The sequence below is a fragment of the Meles meles genome, chromosome 6 (assembly GCF_922984935.1).
Source record: "Meles meles chromosome 6, mMelMel3.1 paternal haplotype, whole genome shotgun sequence".
Taxonomy (NCBI): Eukaryota; Metazoa; Chordata; class Mammalia; order Carnivora; family Mustelidae; genus Meles; species Meles meles.
The window spans coordinates 138,444,515-138,465,772 of NC_060071.1; the positions used below are offsets into that span (position 1 = coordinate 138,444,515).

At 46.8% G+C, this 21,258-nt stretch overlaps 1 protein-coding gene across 6 annotated transcripts in view; it reads right to left on the reverse strand.

Moving 5' to 3' along the window:
* The window catches only part of RGS6 (regulator of G protein signaling 6), a 591,498-nt gene that overhangs the window by 96,936 nt on the left and 473,304 nt on the right, over positions 1 to 21,258 (reverse strand). For all 6 annotated transcript variants that reach the window (XM_046008147.1, XM_046008148.1, XM_046008149.1 and 3 more), the window contains exons 4-6: positions 5,811 to 5,861; positions 2,792 to 2,898; positions 1,531 to 1,582 (exon numbers count right to left, since the gene is read on the reverse strand). In XM_046008147.1, the coding sequence (XP_045864103.1) occupies positions 1,531 to 1,582; positions 2,792 to 2,898; positions 5,811 to 5,861 (210 nt within the window). The remainder of the gene's footprint in view (positions 1 to 1,530; positions 1,583 to 2,791; positions 2,899 to 5,810; positions 5,862 to 21,258) is intronic.

A 21,258-nucleotide genomic window follows, 5' to 3' on the forward strand; every position in this document is an offset into this window, starting at 1 on the left:
ACTAGGGTCTAGTTATCCGGTCCTGCCATGTTCTCCCCCTGCCCCTTCACTGCCTGCAAGGATATTGGTTTTTACGTTCACCAGGGCACATGGCTGCTGCATGGATCTGAGCTACAATGTCTCAAATTTTCAACTGGGCTTTCGCGAGCAGTATTTCAGCCCGAGAAGAACTTGTTTTGTGACGAGCCAAATGTAGCTCCAATTTTCAGTTGGAAGCCTTGCCTCTCCACTTATCACATCACTTAGAGCACAGCCCAGTTTCAGAGGGACCCAGAGTGGTGCCTGCAGACAGCTGCGAGGTCCATCAGAAGACCTGCCCCCCACATAAGGACCATCCTTCAGACCTGAAAACAAAAGCACTGTGGGATTGGTGGGCAATGACTTGTCCTCACTCCACTCGAGGCTTTGCTCCCACCTGCTGGCTGGGGTTGGGAGGGAGCCAGTCTAGTGCACTGCCAAGTCTCCTGGACAGGCTTCCCAGCTGCACAGCCCCCCCCCCCCCCCCCCCAGTCTCTGCAGCTGCCTCTGCCTTCCTGAGCAAGCAATCCTGCAAAGAGCCTAGAGAGAAGCTCTGGGTCTCACCAAGCACTCCAGTCCCAAGGAGAGCCACTGTGGACTGCCTTAGCAGCCAAGTCAGTGACAAAGACCCTGTGTAAAGGGACAGACCCAGACCATGAGAGAAGCATGGGCCTGGAAGGCACTCGGATCTGAGTTCCAAGTTTGATGCTTCTACTGAGTGTCTCTTAATCACCTTTAATAAAGAATCAGGACTGTCTGCAACTATTTACTGAGTTCCAACCATGCCTCCTCCGCCCTGCATGGGGCACTGGGGAACATGAGAGTGAACAGGTAGGACCAGTCTCTGAGCTTATGACTGAGCATCTAGATAAAGAGAATGCAAGGTGATAAGTGCGAGGGTGTAGCCTCTCTGAGGCTCAGGTTCCTCATCTGGAGTATGGGGACAATATAGCTTCTTCCGAGGAAGTCTCATAGAGAGTATATGGCCAGAGTCTAACAGATCCCTGCTTACTCCCTTCTTGCCAAGCTCCCAACTTCATCCACTCTTATTTTCCTCGACCAGGGTACCTTCGGTACATTCCTCCCTGGTCTGTCTCCCTTTCCCACTAACATCTAACTATCAAAACCACCAATGAATTATTAATAAGTCTTGACAAGAATGTGAGAATGGAAAGAACTAGGGGGAGGTGGCCCCTGGATCCAGCCCTCCCTGAAACCCTGCTCCAGAAAGAACTGGTTAGCAGCTATTGTCTTGGCTCTCCATGACTCCACAGAATGAGCACGCTGGCCAGCTTGATAGAACTTTTCTTCCCTTCCCCCATTCCCTTCCAAAGTCTGCACCTTTCAGTGTGCTCTGCCTTTCTTCATTATGTGGAACAGGGAGCTTATTACATGTCAACGGTATGAAAAGGATGAAGCAGGAAAACGACCCCTCCTCCCTGCGCGGCTGTCACCCAGACACCAGGCATTTGTCTTCCACACTCCCAAGAGTGACACTTCTTTACTGCTCACCGTAGTCGGTGTTTTCAGGCTCCCAGCAGTTGGAAGGCCAAAAGTACGGGGCCTGCAAAAGAGCACAGGTGTCAGGACTCAGAGGAATGCTGGCACCTGCTCTCCTCTGCCCGGAGGCAGGGTCCACCTTCTCCAGCACCCAGTGAGGACCCCTCCCGGGGACATGCTCTGCCCTGTGTCTTTTGTGCCAACACCACATCCCCAGCTTTCTCCTGTTCTTAATGCAGTTGAGGCTGTCAACATTTTAACCCAGGTATTGAGAAATGAAAGCCAAGGTGAGCGAAATAAATGCAAAACATGAGAAATTTAGTTTAGAGGGCAAACATATCTTGTCCCAAGACAAGAGAAGACAGACCGGCACAGTTTACTGGGCACACAAGCTCCAAGTGCCTTTTATCCCTTTGAATTGCGTGCCCCTAAAACTGCTATGTGGAAGCCCTAGCCTGCAGGGTGGCTGTATTTGGAGTAAGGAAGTAATTAAAGTTAAAAGAGGTCACAAGGTGGGGCCCTGATCCCATAGGATTAGTGTCCTTATCCGAGGAACTGCCGGAGAGCTTGCTTTCTCTCTGTCTCTGCTATATGAGGAGGACAGTGAGAAGCGGCTGTCGGAAAGTCTGCATGACAGCTCTCACCACAGACTTAACCTGTTGGGAACTTGACCCTGGGCATCTGGCCTGCAGAACGGTGGGAAATAAATTTCTGTTGTTTAAGCCCCCAAGTCTGTGATATTTTGCTATAGTAGCCAGAGCAGACTGAGATACTCTTTGACTCTGAAAAACTCCTCTCCAAACCCCTTGGTGTTGACCTTGAAATAACCCCTTATCTGCTGCCCCATTTCCCTCTAGGACAGGATCTGAGAAAAGGTGAGGAAAATGGGTGGGAGGGGTTAGGCGGTAGATAGAAACTTCACACCAGGAAGGCAGCATGACAGAGCAGAAAGATCAAGGACTTTGCCCTGAGGCTGACCCACGCTCAAATCAAGGTCACCTCCCAGATTTACTAAACCTCAGAGCGCCTCAGGGTTCTCATCTTTCAAATGGGTGATATTTACCTCCCAAAATTTGTTCTTCAGAATGAATGGGGAAAATTGGAACCCCCCCCCCCCCCCGCAACAAATGGCCCAAATAAAAGCTTGTTCAGCCTTCCCGTGCTGGGGGGAGTTCAGGGTTACTCCCTTAAATACCCTTGGTTTTGCAGGTCATTCTAAACTGAGATCAGATGATAAGAGACAGTTCTTCAGAGCGAGGGCTGGCAGGCCTACCTGGAAACGGTAAAAGGTGCCATCATCCTTCATGGTGAGAACATGGTCTGAGATCGGAAAGATGTAGCCCTGGGCAGCTATAAGGCTTCCCAAGTGTATTGCTTCAACTGCTTGGACAGGACAGGAGAGAGAGAGAGAGAGAGAGAGAGAGAGGAGTATTTAGCAAGCCGTCAGAGTGCAGGGCTCCTTACCTGGAATGTAAGTCAGGAGGGTAGAAGGGCAACCGGAAGTCAACTGTCCTCACTCTCAGATAACTGCATGATTGATTGACTGATTGATAACCTTTGATATCGGTGCACTGGTCTGGATGGGGTGGCTGTCATGGTTGGGAAAGGCCAACATGGGTCTGAGTCTTCATCTGGATGCCAGCTCTGAATGACTGACATTGCTTGACTTCCCCCAAGACCTCCAGAAGAAAGTAGCTTCATGGTGAAGAGCAGGGCTCCGGCACTACACACCTGTCCTCAATCGAGTGGGATGTTTCAGGTAAGGGCTTAGCAGGGCCTGGAGCTCAGTAGGTGCGGGCAGCCCTGATTCATGCTGCTAGTTTCATCATTTTTATCATCCCCAGCAGTGAGCACGCAGCCTCACTGCCCAGAGAGACTCTGGACTCCCGTGGCATTCCCTGATATGACAGTCCCACGGGACGAGGACAGCATTTCCCTTCTCTTATGGACACAGAGTAAAACCTCACTTTCTTAGAAAATTGGAGGAAGGGCATTGCAGTGGGGAGTGGCAAAGGGATGCTGACCTGACAGAAATATGCCTATTTTTGCCACAATCAACCCATTGTTTTGTGACTTAGTGCCAGCCCTAAGTAGGTCCATGTAGTTAAGAATTTATATTTATTCTGAGGAGAGCTAAGGAAAAAAATAACAAATCTAAATGGTTCTACCATGCATGATAATCTTCCACAAATATAAAAGCATTCTTACTGGTAAAAACTTAATTTTTGGCTGTGGAAATTATTGTTATACCTAAGGAGTCTCCAGGAATTATTAATTTTGTAAGCTCTGAATTTTTTAAAGCAATTTATTTTGTCTTTACTCACAAACTTCTCAAGAGGTTGGATAGAATCCGAGTGTTTTGCTTATTTAGAATCACTTATCCTTTGGAAATAACTGGTGGAATCAGAACGAAGTTGTATCTTATTTGCTTAGTGATGCCCAGTGTGCTTTTTAAAGTCTACATGCTTCAAGAATCATGGGTCCAGCAAAAAAGAAGAATTTCATCCCTGGCAGCTGCTCCTTCCTCAAGGAAGAGAGAACAACATCCAGTAAGAAGGTGACTTCCATGTCGCCAATGTAGGAGCAAGAACTCTCCATCCTCTGTGTTTTGCTTAGATATATGGCAGATGGGGAGCAAGAGGGGAGGGAGGGGCAGATATTGGATGAACCTGGCTTCCCGGGGCCTTGATTTGCCTTATTTCCACTCTTCTATTCCCAGCTGGTGAGTTATTAACTCCTCCTTATCCATTTCTCAGAAGCCCAAACAGTTCCCAATACCTTGACGTCCTCCCAAGGCCATTCGAGTATAAGAGACCTTCACAGATATGAGCCTTATTATTCACGACCTTTCAGGGAAGCTTCTCATAAGAGGGTGGGAGGCCTCCGGAAGCCTATTCCCCTGCCCCCAGCTGGCTCTGGGCTCTCACAATACTGCTACTGTTACTAATAATCATAATAAATTATGTGTCAGAAATACAAGGGTTATTGTGAAAAGGGACAGGAGACTGTTGCTGGAAGAGAAGCACTGTGAAGAAAGGTGGTCCTTGGGCTTAGCATTATAAATGCTAAATGCAAAGAAACATTGACTTTAAATACATGGACCTAAACCGGTAGAAATGTATTTCATCCAGTGGACAATGGCAAAGCCAGGCTGCATGAGGGGAAACATGGGTCATAGTTAATTTGAGTTCTTTGCTTAAAAGGACTTGAATTCAGTTTCCCCCTATGGATTAAGAGCTTGACTAGAATTAAGAATTTTCAGTAGTCATGGAAGTGGCCATTAATCATGATGGTGAAAAAGGCTAGTGTCACTTTCATCAGTGACCTGCCTTTGTGGCATTCAGATTTCTGGCAACTATATTTCATTGAACTCCATGTAAATTGTATTGTTTTATAGCCAATAGTATATTAGGGGTATCAGATTAAAATAGAGGAATTCCGGAGCTGAAACAGTGACTGCCAGCAAGGAATCACAGACATCTAGAAAGAGCATTAAAAAAAAAAATTTTTAGAAAGCTTAGCCATTGGAAGCCATTTAATTTGGGGTAGAGAGGTCTAATCCCCAAGAACATAAGAATACATTAATGGATATTTATAAATATGACCTTTGGGCATCAAGGATACTCAGTTAAAACAGGAAGTATATAATAAATTCTGAAAAGTATGAACTGACACATGGATAGTAAGTTTCACTTATCTGCAATTTTTATTTTTCTGAAACTCCTCATTTTCTAATTATGCTGTGAAAATAAATTTTGCTACTTATTTTCTGGTGGGAGGACAGATTTGGAAACTGTTTTATTGGCCAGAGTTTTGTTGTTGTTTTTCTGGTAAGGTTTTTTTAACTGAAATGCACAATTAAGGTTGAAAAAAAAATCATTCTTTCACTTCTTGTGGAAGCAGAAAACAGAAGGAGTCTTAGCAAATAATTAAACATCTTAATTGTGGATCAGGCAATCTAATTTTAAGAGCTGGTTCTAGAAGGCTGTTTCATGATAGCTCTACAACTTATCTTTAATTGCTGTGGCTAACGAGAATTCATCTCATTTCACACGTTATTGTATTGGGCTCTTTGGCACTCTAAATAATTGCTCATTTCCTCAAAGGGTGATTGAGATTTAAAGATAGATATTCAGTTGAGAAAAGAAATTAATTTTATTTGCAAATAGAGTGATTCCAACTTGGGATTCACATTTATAAGCCCACTTCTTGGGAGGCTAGGAGAATCTGGTCTGGAACTTGTTTATGGGATGTTTCTCAGTGCCATGGAGGATAAAGTCAGGGTCAAGTACCTGGGTCCTCGATGCAAAGGTTCTTCATAAGCCACTGTACAATGTCAGTACCTGAAACGATAAAGAAATTTGAACTGAAGACATCATGGATGCTTGCCCTGTGGCGAAGAAACATGTTTATTTAAGAAAGTCCTAATTCCAACTAGCACACACCCAGAGAGCTGGGTAATATTGACAATTTTCCACCCTAACTAACCACTTCTATCCATTAGGACACTTGCATAGTCATAGTCCTATTTGTTTCCAAAAAAAAAAAAATCCTCTTCCAATGACTCAGAATGATCTTGCATCCACACTTCTAGGGAGTATCTACAGGAGACTTCTTGCAAACAGATATTGATGACTTTCCTGAGACAGGCTTGGTGAAGTTTTACCACACCTGGCTCCCAGGACATTTCCTGAGGGAGGAGGCCTCTTCAGCTCCCTACCCTGACAAGGCCTGACCAACACAGCTGCCCTTACATGTTCCTAAAACAACAACAACAACAACAACAAACAAAACTCTTTTTTTTTTTTCCTGGCATGGACCTATTTTAAAAGAAAATGCCCCTGTCTCTGGGGAGAAACTTTTTTGTGTTCACCAAAACCTATTTCCCCTATTTTTTGGGTCACTAGATTACATTTTGAGACTCGTCTGCCATTGGGTATAGATTGAGTTCTTACAATGGAATATGGCTAGAAGTGATGTATACCACTTCTCGGCTTGGACCATAAAAACTCCCATGTGACCCTACACAGCCTTCATTCCCTATCTGTTGGCTGAATGGAGAGAACCGCAAGAACCCAGGGGAGGGAAGAGCCACAATGTAGAAGGAGCCTGGGATCCTGAACAACCATGAAAATTGATGCCCATTTTGGGTTCTGACTTGATTGAAAAATATACTCTGTCATGTTAAACCCCAGAAGTTGGGATTTATCTGTTTTGATATCGAGTACTACCTTAACTAATATAAAATTTTAAGAGTTGGAAGGGACTTTTAAAGCTTATCTACTCCAACCCTAGCCAATACTAGAACCGCATCTCTAATACCCTGGACAGGAAGTGCCATAATCTCACTGGAAAAAAAAACCCTAGTACCTGGGAATCACAGATTCCCCCCTAGGCAGACTGGCCTAGTTAAATCATCTTTGATTTCTCTGAACAGAAATTTGACCCTTTCTGAATTCCTCTCTTTGGACTTAGTTTTGCCTTCTGATGACAGAAAAACAAATCCAGACCTTCTTGCTCTGGAGAAAGTCCGTCCGATATACTATCAACATTCTTCCTGAGTTTTCCCCCCTTGAGGCGAAACATGCCTGGGTCCCTCAGCTATTTCCTCCCATGACATGACTTAGAGCCCCTCCCATTTTGGTCATAGGTCTCTGAATATGTTTCCTTTTGTTTGCCTCCCTTTGAAGATGTCACACCTGGAGCCAACGGGGGAGTAGAGGAGTTCAAATTTCTGGAAAGTTCTGAACTTCTGGTTAATTCACCTTTGTCTCTCAACCATCGCACTTGGAACTAGTGCAGATCTTCAAATGTGGCTTTGTCACCTCAGGATGGAATGTTTGATGGAAAGCAGCCTGAAAAGGGCAACCTTTCTAGATGTCTGAATCTTGTCATGTGTGGGTCTGAGCGTTGGTGTGAGAGACAAGGTCTCCCCGTAGCTCCCCTGGAACAGAGTCCTAGCTGAAAACCTTTAGTGAGTATTGCCCTTTTCCCAGAAATAAAGTTTCCCAGACACCTGACTGGTTTCCAGAGGTGAGAGCAGCACAGGCCTGTTTCTCTCCAGGTCTCTGGAGGGGGAATGAAGCTTGTGTAAGTAGACAACCAGGGCCCCATCCTGTGTGACCAGGCTGTGAGACACAGCCCTGCAAGTTCTCCCAATTTCAACCTCTGAAGCAGAACCTGTAAGCTTTTCCTCATTCTTGCTCTCAGATGCTGTCTATGAGCTAAACTTTGGATCAAAAACCCTCCTACTCATTCACATTCTTTGAGCGAAAGGAGAGTATGGCTGTGTGTGCTTGTGTGTGTGTGTGTGTCCGTCTCCTCCAAATTATACAAGTTCAACATTTGTCCTAGGAAATGAAGAACAAAGCAGAAATCAAATAAGAACTGTAATCCCAAGTTGGGGGTGGGGGAGAGACTCTAACCTGTTTTTTCCTCAAAAGAAAAATAGTTCTTTTTTGTGGGTTGCCTGGAAACGGATAGGTTTCCAGCATCAGCAACAGCTCTCCCCCGGGCAGGCGGATTATCTTTCTGCTGAGCTTGCTGAACCATTATTTATCACCTGCCAAGATTGATTACTCACCCTGGGACAATGACAGCCCTTCCTTTCCCCTGTTAATTACTGTCATCATTAATATCCATGTCACTAATTAGTATTCATTCACACTGAAACTCCTTCCTTGCTATCATATCCGTCCCCCCACCCACCCCACCCGAGACTTCAGCACCATTGTCTAGCTTTCTACCCCCTTTTGGTTTTCTGCACTCCGTGTTTGGCCTAATTGCTCTCCCCAGCCCACCAGGCCCTCGTTTGCATTCACAGAGCCGAAGGATCACATTTAAGACCTCCTCCCCCTACCTCTTTTTTCTGGTCAAGAAGGGAAAGTCACAAAAGCCTTTTGCCTTTTTACCTAACAATGTGGGGACCACAGACCTGGATTTCTTGTCCCTGATGTGACCACTGCAACATTCAGGGTCTTCATCTGGGGATGGGTGTTGAGTGTCCTTGAGCCCCCGTGAGGGCTGAGCCGGAAGCCCTGGCTGTCCTGGGTCACTGCCCTCAGTCTGCAGCCATCACCACCTCCCTGCTGTCCCTCACCCACCGCGGGCCTGCAGGGTGGATGTCAGTGAACACGACAACGCCTCCCGTGGTGGACATTCTCGTTCTCCTGGGTGTAGCGTATTTCAGGCTTCCTCGGACTAACCCAGGAGGGGCCGGCCTCCAGCCTCGTGGCAGGAAGTAAATGTTGCATGTTCAGCCCCGGGAACAAGTAAGGGAGGGAAATCTGTCTTAATATTATGTCCTTTAAAAGACCTACAATTATTACACTGCCAAATCAGGCGAGAATAGTGCAACCAACGGCCAGCAGAAAGCATTTTTCTTCTTTTTTCTTTTTCCTTTCTTCCTTTTCCCCCCCTCTGGCCCCCAATCATTCCTTCCCTCCTATTCTAAAAAGAATTTGAAGCAGATTATTTTCCTGTTCCCTCTCAAATGAATTGTTGTCCTTTGTTACCACTGTTGGATTCGGTTCTTATCTGAGTCAAGCTGCCCTGCTCAGGGCTTAAAATTAGTGCAGAAACGTTGGGGACATTATGGACATTGGGGAGGGTATGTGCTATGGTGAGCGCTGTGAATTGTGCAAGACTGACGATTCACAGACCTGTACCCCTCTTATATCACATAATATGATACATTATGCGTTACTAAAAAAAAAAAAAAAAAGAAACACTAGGGACAAATGCAGAATAGCTACCCTTTATCCCCAGAGGTTCTAAAAACACTTGGCTGGAAGTTTTCTTTTTGAGGCTACCGTATCCACATATACTCCAGGGATATCCATGAACTACACCAGAGGGCGCCTGAAACTTCCCCCGAGCATGCGTGGTTTGTTAGTACATTTAAGGTGCGCTTTTTGTTTCCGTATGGGCTGTATGTACTATTCCCATTGTGTGTCTTACATGTAAGTGTGTGTGTGGGCAGGTTGTTTGGACACAACTCAGAAGTTCTCAAGTAGGGGACTGAATAATTAATTATGGCTCAGCCATACGATATGTGTAAATATTTAAATATTTATATTTATTAACACCTACTGTATTAAATGAAAAAGTAGATCAAGCACAGCGTGTATTGTAAAATGACATTTTAAAAATTTTAAGTGACATTTTCCCAGTAGGAAACACATATTTACATTTGTATCGCATTAATTACGTATGTATAGGTATGTACAGGTACTGGGAAGAAATGTTCTGGAAGAATATTTAAATGGTTGAAGTGATCTTGGAGAGGTGGGAGGGTCAAATTATGGGAAGTTTCTATTCTTTCCATGCCCTTATTATTTGGAGCTCAAGAACATTAATATGTTGTTCTTGAGAACACATGTTGTATTTGAGAAAAGGACTTTTTGCTCTTAAGAGCAGAGAGGGGTGCCCAGGCCTCTGAGACTGCTGTGGACAGGCTGAGGGGAACTGGGTTGCAGACACACAGTGGAGAGAGTGAGGGGAACCCTTGGCTGCTGGTCCCGGGCCCTGGGCATGTCCTGCTCCCCAGGGAAAGAGCACAGAGGAATGAAGGCATGACTCCCAAAGCTGCCTTTTCCCTAAGGAGTAAAGAGTGGGAGACTCACTCCTAAGCCTCAAGTTGTCACTCTCTGACCATGGGCCAGGTCTGGAGCCTCATGTAGATGCTAACAGGGCCGCTCACCGTAGTCCTGGACTAAGGGTGACTATCTGCATCCCTCGGTATAAACTGGATTTGAGTAGGCTGGTAAGATTTTCTCATACTTTAGGGAATTCTCTTTCTGGTTTGGGGGAGACCCTTACTATCTTGTCCTCAGGTGTTTTAAGCACCCCCCCAAAGATTAAGGGATACCTGGAACTTCCTCCCAAATAAGTCACAACCTAAGGGGCTGCTCCCCTGAAATACTTTCCCCATTCTCTCCAAAGTATTATATCAACTTGAGCCCAAATCCGATTATGTAAACTTGAGAAAAGACCGGTTCCTGCCCCTGTAAATTTCAAGTCATGCGCAACTTGGTAACTTATAAATCAGAGTCCTGGTAATTGAAGCAATCGAGAATTTACTTATCAATCCGCACCACTGGGGAAAGAACTTCACTTGAGTAAACTCTTTTTGGAGCCCAACAAAACTCAGGATTGTTCCTGCCGTGGGTGGCCTTCTGGTACTCCTCAGTCAAGGTTATGATCCAGGCCACCCTGAGCTTCTCACATACCTGCCAAGGTCTCTGCTGTTCCTGTGGGTGAAGAGGGCAGCTTTGTGCCACTTATCGTGTGGGTGCCCCATGCAGGCCAGTACTCGCAAAGGAGGGAGACATTCCCACGTGCCCACTGGGTCCTAGGCCAGAGCCAGGCACCTGACGCCGTAATTGCATATCATCTTGACAATAATTGTGTGAAATATAATAGCTAGCATAGTCATTTCACAGATGACGCCCAGAGAGGCCCGAGGCCACATACCTGTAAGAGCCAAGTCTGGAATCCAGGAAATACTCATACCAGATACCATGTCCACTACACATTCCTCCTCTCTTGTTCTGAATAACTTTCCAAACAGTACTCAGAACAATAATTGGAAAAGGGATACTCTGTATTCATTTTCTTTCCTGAAGCAGAGACATTCATTTAGTGGTAACAATAATTACTACTAATATTAGCTATTGAGCTAATGATTCATTAAGCACTTTTTCTGTATTCCAGGCTTTGGAATGACCCTACTATAGTAATCCCATGATGTAAATACATTATTACCATCTTCATTTTGCAGGTGAAGGGAAGGACACGCTAAGGAGGGCAGTCTTTATAGTTTTAGACCTTTACTTTTATGCCTTAGTTAAAACACACACACACACACACACACACACACACACACACACACACAGAGGAGTGCCTGGGTGGCTCAGTCCGTTAACTGTCCAAGTCTTGATTTCAGCTTAGGTCATGATCTCAGTGTCCTGAAATCGAGCCCTGTGTCAGGCTTCATGCTCAGCAGGGAGTCTGCTTGAGATTCTCCATTTCCCTCTCCGTCTGTCCCTCCCCCTTCAAATAAATAAATAAATACATAAATAAACAAGTAAATCTTTAAAGCACACACATACATACACACAATGCAACAGTTAGCTAGCAGGGAAAGCTGAACTTACTTAAGAGATGTTGAACTGCAGGACTCCGGGCATGGTGTATGGCTGGCACAAAGACAGGAGAGTCACAAGGCAGAACTCTGTGCCATGAGAAGTCTAATGGCATTTTGAAGAGTAGCGTTTGGTCAAGGCGCTTGAGTTTCTCCAAGGAAAGCGTGACAAATTTCACAGACATGCTTGTTTACCGAGCATATGAGGCAATAAAGCACGGTATTTATAAAGTCAGACTTGAGTTCAATTCACGCTGTACCGCTTACGGACTGTGTGACCCTGGGCTGGTCCCTGAACCACGCACCACCCCAACCTGCATTTCTTCATGGGTTGATGGGGGGAAATCCTGCCTCCTTAGAGGGCAAAGTGAGATCATGAATTCAAGGAAGCGCTGTATGGGTCATGCAGGGTAAGCATTAGTACACATTGGCTATGGACAGGGTCCGCGTCTTTGGGACCTTGTCTTGGAGCCAAGTGTCCACTCAAGTCATCCACATGCCCCTGGGAAAGCAGCAGCCGCTGGGAACTTCAGAGGGTGGAAGGCAGAGCACGTGCCCTCACTCCACAGCAATTCAGTCCAAATAATGAACTGAGCTCGTTCTTGTTCTGGGTGCACTGGTCCCAGACACATCCCCCCATCCACGTCCTCTGCCTTCTCTCCTCTTCTGCCGCATGGACTGCCATTCCATTCCCAGAATGCGCCATGACCCCTGGCAGGGCCTCTGCCTCAGTGGTTCCCTGGGCGGGTCACGCGCTCCCCTTTCTCCACTTCCGCCCCTATCTGACTCCTGCGTGTCCTTTGGCCCTGACTTCCTCAGGAAGCCTTCACGGCTCTTTGCACCAGGCCAGGCCCTGAGGCTTTCACTTGCAGACAATGGGATTCCTTCTTCATCTGGAAGTAGACATCCGCGCTGTGATTACGTGATCCACATCTGCCTTCCTCTCTCCACGAGCTTTCTAGGGGCTTCTGTAGAGAGTACCAGCAACCGAGCGGCTCAAACAGCAGAAATGGGTTGGTTCACCATTCTGGAGGCCAGACCCTGCCATCGGGGTGTTGACTGGGTCGGCTCCTCTGAGGGTGGCGAGGGAGAATCTGTTCTGTTCCAGGCCTTTCTCCTTGCTTCTCCAGGTTTGCTGGCAGTCTTGGTGTTGGTTGGCTGGCCCGCACATCACCCTGATCTCTGTCTTCCTCTTCACATGGGCCTCTCCCTGCAGTGTGCCTCGGGGTCCAACTTTTCCTTTTAGGGGGACATCAGTCACAAGGGACCAGGGCTCACCCTCACTAGCTCATGTTAACTCATTTCATCTAAAATAACCCTCTGTCCAAATGAGGTCACGCTCTGAGATAATGGAGGTTAGGACTTCAACATGTGAACTTTTGGGACGACACCATTCAACGCTGGCCCTCGCTGAACTCTCACTCCGAGATAGCAGGACTCGGTCATACTGTCCTCTCCTCGGCATGCAGCCGGGGTTTCCTACATGCTCGCTGAGCAACAGTTATCTTCCAGTTGACATCACATAACATGTGTTCATTACAAATAAATGCACATATTCATTACGTTTAAAAAATTTCTCTCAATTTTCACGACCCCTGAGAACCTCCTCCCAAACAGCACCGACTGCAGATCGGTGCTTTGCGACCGCTGCTTTCGAGGACAGTTTCGGGGGTTTTCTGTTAAAATTCACCTCTTTCCTCGTATAAAGAAAGCTTAACACATGAACGCTTGAAAAAATATGAAGCAGCAAGCCCAAGCCTCCTTCTTTTCTTTGTGCAACCCTGGCTGTCACCTGAAGAGGACGGTGAGCACCGGAAAGGCGGTCTGCGACTCTCTCCTTTGGGGCTGACAGCCGCCATCACCCTCCCGCCTCTCCGCCTGTCCCTCTGCTCACTCCACCCTCTTCTAGACTGCAGAGTTCAAACTGCCTTTGACTGGCTTTGATCCACTGTGTGATTCTCCCTTCTTCACAGGCTTCTGCAGAGTCTGACTTGGTTTTGAACAGGTTGGAGGAATGAAATCCAGATACGCCAAATATAATTTTGAACCCAGTGGGACCCATGCATCACCACCGCATCCACTCCTAAACCGGGGCCTGGCAGGGTTGCTTCCCTGGGGTTTTCTTCCAGGCCCTGCAAACTGGCTTGCCGGCCTCCATGGACATGTGGCGACTGCGCCCCTCAGCGAAGGGTCCGTACCGCAGGAAGGAGGGCTGGCTGCCAGAGACCCCCTGGTGGGCCTCTCCCCAAGCCCAGCGTCCCCAGCTCAGATCGTGAGTTTACCCATTCTCTGAAATTTAAAGCTTCCCTGTGCATTATGAAAAAGAATAGGGGGCAGGAGACCAGGCGAGGTTATTACCAACTCATAAATCAACCAGGAGGCTCTGAGGGTTGCGGCGAGGTGTCTGAGACGGGTCCCCCGGTTTGTTATCTCACCCAAGCCCCCACGATTGATTCATAACCTCATAACCCTCCTGCGTCCCAATCCCAGGCCTTCTATCTAATTGTCAGCAGCCGAGTACATGATTTGCAAGAGGATGGGGTGACGGCAGGCGTGGGGGCAGAGGAGAGATTAGTTTTGTCAATCAAAAGCTTCTGGGGAGGTTGGGGAGCACTCAGGATTTAGCTTCGCAATCAGCTTATTAAAGAGGAGGCTGAGCACCGTCATGCTGATTGGGCCTCGGTGCAGGGAGACGGAGGACAAGGCTCCTGGGGGCGTGGCCTCTGTTCCCACAGGGTGGTGGCCACGGAGGCCCGCCTTCTGCTCAAACCAAAGGCAGGAATGATGGGCCAGCAGACTGGGGGCTCCTGGGGAGAAGGGAGCTAATGCCAGGCCTACAGCAGCACCCATCAGAGAGCATTACGAATGCTCTGAGGGCGGCTAAGCGATCCGGGGAGGTTCCGGGGAGGTCTGGAGGGGACTCTGGGGGTGGGGGCGGGCATCAGGGCTACATTGCTCCCAGTGTTGTCTAATGGCCATCTCCTTTGTGCAAATTCTGGATCTGAAACGTGGTTCATGAGCACAGGCACGTATACTGAAGTTAATCTGTGGGGCTAAGGCTTTCTTGAGGGGAGCAGGAGGGAAGAGCCTTTATGATGCCCAGGTCTGCGGGCTGTGGTCCCTTCTCTGAACGTGATCCATCCATCTGCACTAGTACCCACTTATACTCATCCAGTTCCGCCGCACGCCTTAATGCTTCAAGACTGCAAAGTGCGCCGAACATCTGCCACCAGCGTGGGAGGGGCGAGGTTGCCCAGCAGGGCGTGTGAGCAAGCCAGGGTTCAAGCAGAGTCTGGCACACACAGGTTCGTGAGCAAAGATTTGATCGGTTTTGCACTGATTCCAGCTCCAGTCCCCGGGAGCCTGCCTCTGGCCTTTATCAGAGAACAGCTCCAGTGTGATCCCGGCAATTTTTGCCATCAGACGGACCAGGGTTCAAGGCCTGGCTCCGCCCCTTGCTAGAGCATCCCCTTGGATGAGTTCCTCCGCCACACAGAGCCCCAGCTGACCTATCTGCGAAGTGGGGTCCATCACAGAAGCTCCCTCACATTCTGTTATGATTGCTAGAAATGAAGTTAGAGATACCTCCTGAGTCTACTTTCCACCTACAACCCATGTGGACCCCTCCATCTGTCCGAACCGGAATCTGGAGCTGCTCTCCCAGGGAAAGGCCCCCCACCTGGAATCCAGCCTCTCTCTCCACTCCTGTCCAGACCCATGCCACAGGCCATCCGGGGAGCTCACTGCCATTCTGATGCAGCTCTTCCCAGCTTCTGTTTCCTTTTGTTCAGATGGATAAGCGCATACTTTCATTTTTTTAAGAGAATTTATTTATTTATAAATAGCCATATTGGTCAACTTCGTAAATGTCTGCATGGTCATGGGGACGCCGTGTCAGTGAGGTCCTGGAGGGGAGCAGGGAGCCCCCCGTAAACACCTCAGTTGGGGAGCACGCAACAAGGGTACTGTAGACAAAGCTGTGGTCTGGTTAAGGGATGATGAAGCCATCTAGAGCTGGAGCATCAGCGAGAGAAGTTTCTAGCACTAGGGCCAACAGGATCAGATGCTGTGACCTCTCCTCTACACTGACGTCCTGCTGGTGTCATTCGGGCCTGGATCCGCTACAAGTAGCCAGGGAGCGAGGGGACCTGTTCGTGTAGCCCACAGTGGGAACCTCTGAGCATGCAGAGTGGGGTGGAAATGGTGGGCGGGGCTCTGGAGGGACACGGGGAGAGGATCCAGCTCAGAAGGGGAGGAGAGAAAGCATTTATTATAAGGCCTATCCTTAAAGCGTGGTTCAGGCTTGCTAATTCTGTAGCACGCTTTACTTCAGCAGAACGCAGGGCTGGAGGATTTTGCTCTGATTTCCTGGTTCCCCTGAGACCCGATACTTTACGGCTCTAAGGAGATGTAGGGCTCAAAGAGGCTATACACATGCCAGGCCTAAGTCATCATCATAATACCCCTGAGCCTTCACCAGGTGCTCCCACTTTACAGCTGGGGAAACGGAGACTCAGAGCCTAATGGCTTCTTTGTTCATTCATTTGGTTGAGCTCCTGCTATGCCCCCTGCTGTTCCTCTTCTGGAGGTGTGACGGCCTCTCCAAGCTCACAACTTCGTGGACAAGTCTGGCAATTAGGGAGCAAGTCGCACAAAGACAGCAACAGCAGCCAGCCAGCGCAACAGTGAGCGTGGGGTGACAGGAGAGAGGGAGACCGCGGCCTGCAGAGGCTGGGAGGTGAGCGGATGGTGTTTACCCGTGGGCCTGAGCAGTAGGAAGGACGGGCTGTGTGATATTTGGAGGAAGAGCAGGGGATGCAAAGGACTGGGGATGCAGGCCAGGTTGGATGAGACTGAAGAGGGAGGGGCCAGAGCACCCAGGGAAGCGTCTGGAGGCCTCTGAGAAGGGGAGGGGTCTGGGATGGGCTTTCATTCCTTTTATGGATTTATGTATTTATTTTAAGGTTTTTATCTGAGTGTAGTTGATGCACAATGCGAGGTTAGTTTCAGGCATACAGCATAGTGATTCCACAAGTCCATATGTGACACTGGGCTCCTCACAAGCGTAGCCATTACTGCCACCGACTGTATTCCTTATGCTGCGCCTTACGACCCTGTGTCCTCTTCCTTCCATAACTGTAAGCCTGCACCTCCCACAAACAGTATGGCGCTTCCTCAAAAAATTACAAATAGAAATACCCTATGATCCGATAATTCTACTGTTGTGTACTTACCCAACGAAAATGAAAGCACTAATTTGGGAAGCAGGCTCCCTGCTGAGCAGAGAGCCCCATGTGGGGCTCGATCCCAGGACCCTGAGATCATGACCTGAGCTGAAGGCAGAGGTTAAACCCACTGAGCCACCCAGGCGCCCCTGAAAGCACTAATTTGGAAAGATACACACACCCCATATGTTTATCGCAGTGTTATTTACAACAGCCAAGACATGAGAGTGTCTGTCCATAAACGGATAAGGAAGATGTAGTACGTACACAAAATGGACTATTATGCAGCTGAAAAAAGGAATGAGCTCTTGCCATGGGGCATGTTTTTCAAAGATGGCTTTGGTTACTGGGAGAACGGATGTAAAAGGATGGGAGCAGAAAATGGGACACCATGCAGCTGTCATTTTCAGTGGGTTGGGGGAATCTGATCCTGGTTAGGGTCCATGGTGGCGGTGGGTTGAGAGAAGCAAGGGGGTCCAGGCTACCTTGGAGGCAGGGCTCCTGGTCCTGTCTAATGGATGCAACATGGAGTCTCAGAACAAGAGGAGTCAGGATTAACTCCCAGGTTTCTAGCTTAACTAATCGCATGCCTGGGGGAACATCAACTAACTGAGCTACAGAAGCAGGTTGGAGAGGAAGCCTGGGCTCCTTTGTTGGCCATGCCTTGTCTGAGATTTATACATAGTAGTCATTGGAGTGGAGGTGTCAAGTTGGCCATTAGACAAATGAGTCTGGAGTTTTGGGGGGAGAGCAGGCTAGTGATGCTATTTAGGAGTGACTGATGTGTAGGAATGAACGCAAGCAGGGGCGCTGGTTGAGGTCAGCCATGGAGAAAATGTAGATGAGAAGACAACCGCTTTGGAAGGAAGGTTTGTCTTATAAATGGCATGCTGGCAGGGGACACAAGGTTGTCCTTCCACAATCTGAAATGCCTTCCATTATTCTGAATGCCTGGGCTTCTCTCTTCTGTGATTTCTCCCGTGATCATGGTAATCCAGCAGGAGAAATGAAGCTTCCACAATGGATATTCTCTGCCAGACTCCACCAGAACCAGATGTTAGAGCTGTTAGAGCTCTTGCTCAGGTCTCCACTGGGGGGAAAAATCCATACTACCACCATTTTTGGCCCCTGACAGCGCCGCCCAGTGACCAAGCCAAAGAGACAGTTAGGATTTTGGTGTTTTCTTCTGATTTATGACAAGTTAAAACATGTTTTCTGGCCTTTCTAACACTAAAAGATAGCCGACTCCCTGAAAGCATCTTGTGCGACTCTGGAGCCGACCTGTCACCCAGCATGGCTGTGTGAACGCTGGACACAGTCATGCAGCCTGGGAGGTGACTTCAAGCTCCAGATCCCACCTCTATTAGAAGACTTTGGGGTGGAGATGTGTCAGGAGACAGGCATCTTTCTGATGTGCAAGACTCATTTCATACCAATCAAGACAGAGAGAAGCTGGCTTTTGTCTAGGGAAGATGCTGAGAATATTCTCAAATGAAGAAACCTTTGATAACTAGGAAATAAGTATAAAACCCAACAAGAGTTTATTCTTTCTGTCTCTATTGTCTCATCACCACTCCTGTCCCAAGGGCTAGATACTTCCAAAATGGAATAGGGTTATGGCGGTGAATTATTAAGGATATTGTTAGAATTAATAAAGAGAATACAATAGGACCCAAATGACAAATGGCGAGAGCTATGTGAGGAACCCCAAGTCAAGGAGAGCTGCTGTAAGTGATCACATAATTTATCTTGTGATCCCTGGAAATAATAAAACAATAAAGTCAATTGCACTCATTTCTTGGTCTTTCTTCTCCACTGGGTCCCTAAGGGGAGTGACCCCCATCTTCCAAGCTCTGCCTCCCTGACTCTCTGCACAGAGTGCATCACGGATTTTCAATAAACATCTGATGAATATATTACAGAGTGTTGGCCAAAATCGATGATTTGCATTTTGGAGTAGCTAATAACTATGCCTTCTTTTTCTTCCAGATGCTGGTTTCGATAGGATTGGTTACTCCTTAGGGTCACTACTGAATCTCGATAGAAAGACAGGTCAGGTCTTCGGTATGGAAAGTTACCTTGCTGTTAGCCAATGCAGATTATTTGGTTGTATGTTAAAGGGGGGGGGGGCAGCCCAAGGTCTTATTTTAAGTTATTTAGGACTAGCCCATGCTTGCCCACTCTGATTCTCCTGGTGCTATTATAGTAAAATATGGTTGAAGCTCTGAAAGAATTGTTAAAACCAAGATTAATATTGAGGTTGCACAGCTCAGCCTACAGGCAGAACTAAAGGCTGGTGTCTGATCAATACATGATTAAAAACCCTGCCCATTTTTCTAAAGCTTTTTCTCAGCAGTGGTCAGACCCATGCTGGTAGAGGGCAGTGGATCGAGAGAGCCAGACTTGGAGTTTATTAAGTAGGGACTTGTGTATCATTTTGAGGGATTGAGGTGAGGTTCAGCTGCGACATTTCACAAAAACAAAACAAATAAAAACCAACAAAAAATCCAAACGAAATGACAGTGACTTAACCAAGACAGAACTATATTTGGTAAAGGAAGTCTAGAGGTGGTGGTTCCATAGGTCCTCAGGAATCCATGCCTTGATGTTTCTCTTCCACCCTCCTGGTGCTTGGCATCAAGCATCACCTCCCAGCTTCAGGGAGGGGAAAGAAGGAAAGGCACAAGAGCTAAATGCCTTTCCCAGTTGACATACTTTCCTTCAGGTACATTTTTCTGGAGTTCCTTACTCTATTTACACATCATGAAACACAGAATAATGATTCCCCAAAGATGCCCATGTCCTAATCCCTGGAACTGTGACGGTCTAACTACATGGCAAGAAGGATTTTGTAGATACGATTAAGGCATTGAAGATGGAGAGATTCCTGGACTATCCAGGTGGATCCAATGTAATTTGCAAGGATCTTTATAAGAGAGGTAAGGGGTGTCAGAGAGAAGAGATATGATGGCAGAGCAGAAGGGTGTGTGTGGGTGAGAGAGAAAGAGAGAGAGGGAGAGAAAGAGAGGGCCTAAGAGTAAGTGAGGAGAGAGGTGGGGGAGGGAGGGAGAGACGTAGAGGGAGAGAGAGGGAGCAATGGTAGCTAGCTGCCGACTTTGAGGATAGAGGAAGCTTATGGACAAAGGAATGCAGGCAGACCCCAGAAACTGGGAAAGACAAGGAAACACACTTTCCCTCAGAGCTTCCAGAAGGGAAGTTTTGCCAATAGCTGGGTTTTAGCCCTCTAAGACCCATGTCAGACTCCTACCCTCCAGAATACATCTGGAGGGTAATAATACATCTGTATTAAGATATTAATTAATTAAGATATATATAATATATAATTAATTATATATTAATATATAATTAATTAATTAAGATATAATATTGTATCAAGATACAATATTATCTGTATGTAAGATAATACATCTGTATTGTATTAAGTCATTGAATTTGCAGTGATTTGTTACAGCTGCAATAGGAAACCATACATGTCTTTGGCCAGAACTCAGTCACTGACCACATCTCCCTGCAAGGCAAGCCAGAAAATAGGCTTCTCCAATGGGCAACCCTGTGCTCAGCCCAAAATGGGGCTTTCTTACTAAAGAGGGAAGGAGAAAGAGATGCTGGGGTCAGTCACATCAGACTTCCACGTGGGGCTTTCATGCAAACGAAAAGGTCTCTATATTTAGGAGGGAAGAAAAGCATTTTTCTTGAAACAGAACTGTCAGCACTTTGAATCTACATTGAGGAAATATACCTAAGAAGGCAGCATAAAAAATTGAGAAGTATTGTGGCAACTGATTAAAAAGGGGGGTTTGAGTAGTTCTTTTGGCAGAATATTTTCTATTATGCCTATTTATTTTTATTTTTTATTTTTTTACTTTTACTTTACTTTACTTTTACTTTATTTTTTCAGTGTTCCAAGATTCATTTTAGCCTGGGTTATTGTTAAAGTGAAAGAAAGGGGAAAAAATATCTTCCTAGATAATTCTTAATTCCAGGTTCTAAGTCTCCTTTTGCTGGTGTGTTTCACCAAACTCCATGTGACCAACAAATGCCAGGCAAAAAATATAAAGTTTCTCCATTTCAGTACTTCCCCCCATTATGCATTTCTAAAATATTTATTATTTACTTATTTACATTTATTTTTATTTTATTTTATTTTTCAGTGTTCCAAGATTCATTTTTTACATATAACACCCAGTGCTCCATGCAATATGTGCCCTCCTTAATACCCACCCCCAGGCTCACCCATCCCACCACCCCTCTCCCCTCCAAAACCCTCAGTTTGTTTCTCGGGGTCCACAGTCTCTCATTCTTTGTCTCCCCCTCCAATTTACCCCAATTCACTTTTCCTTTCCTTCCACT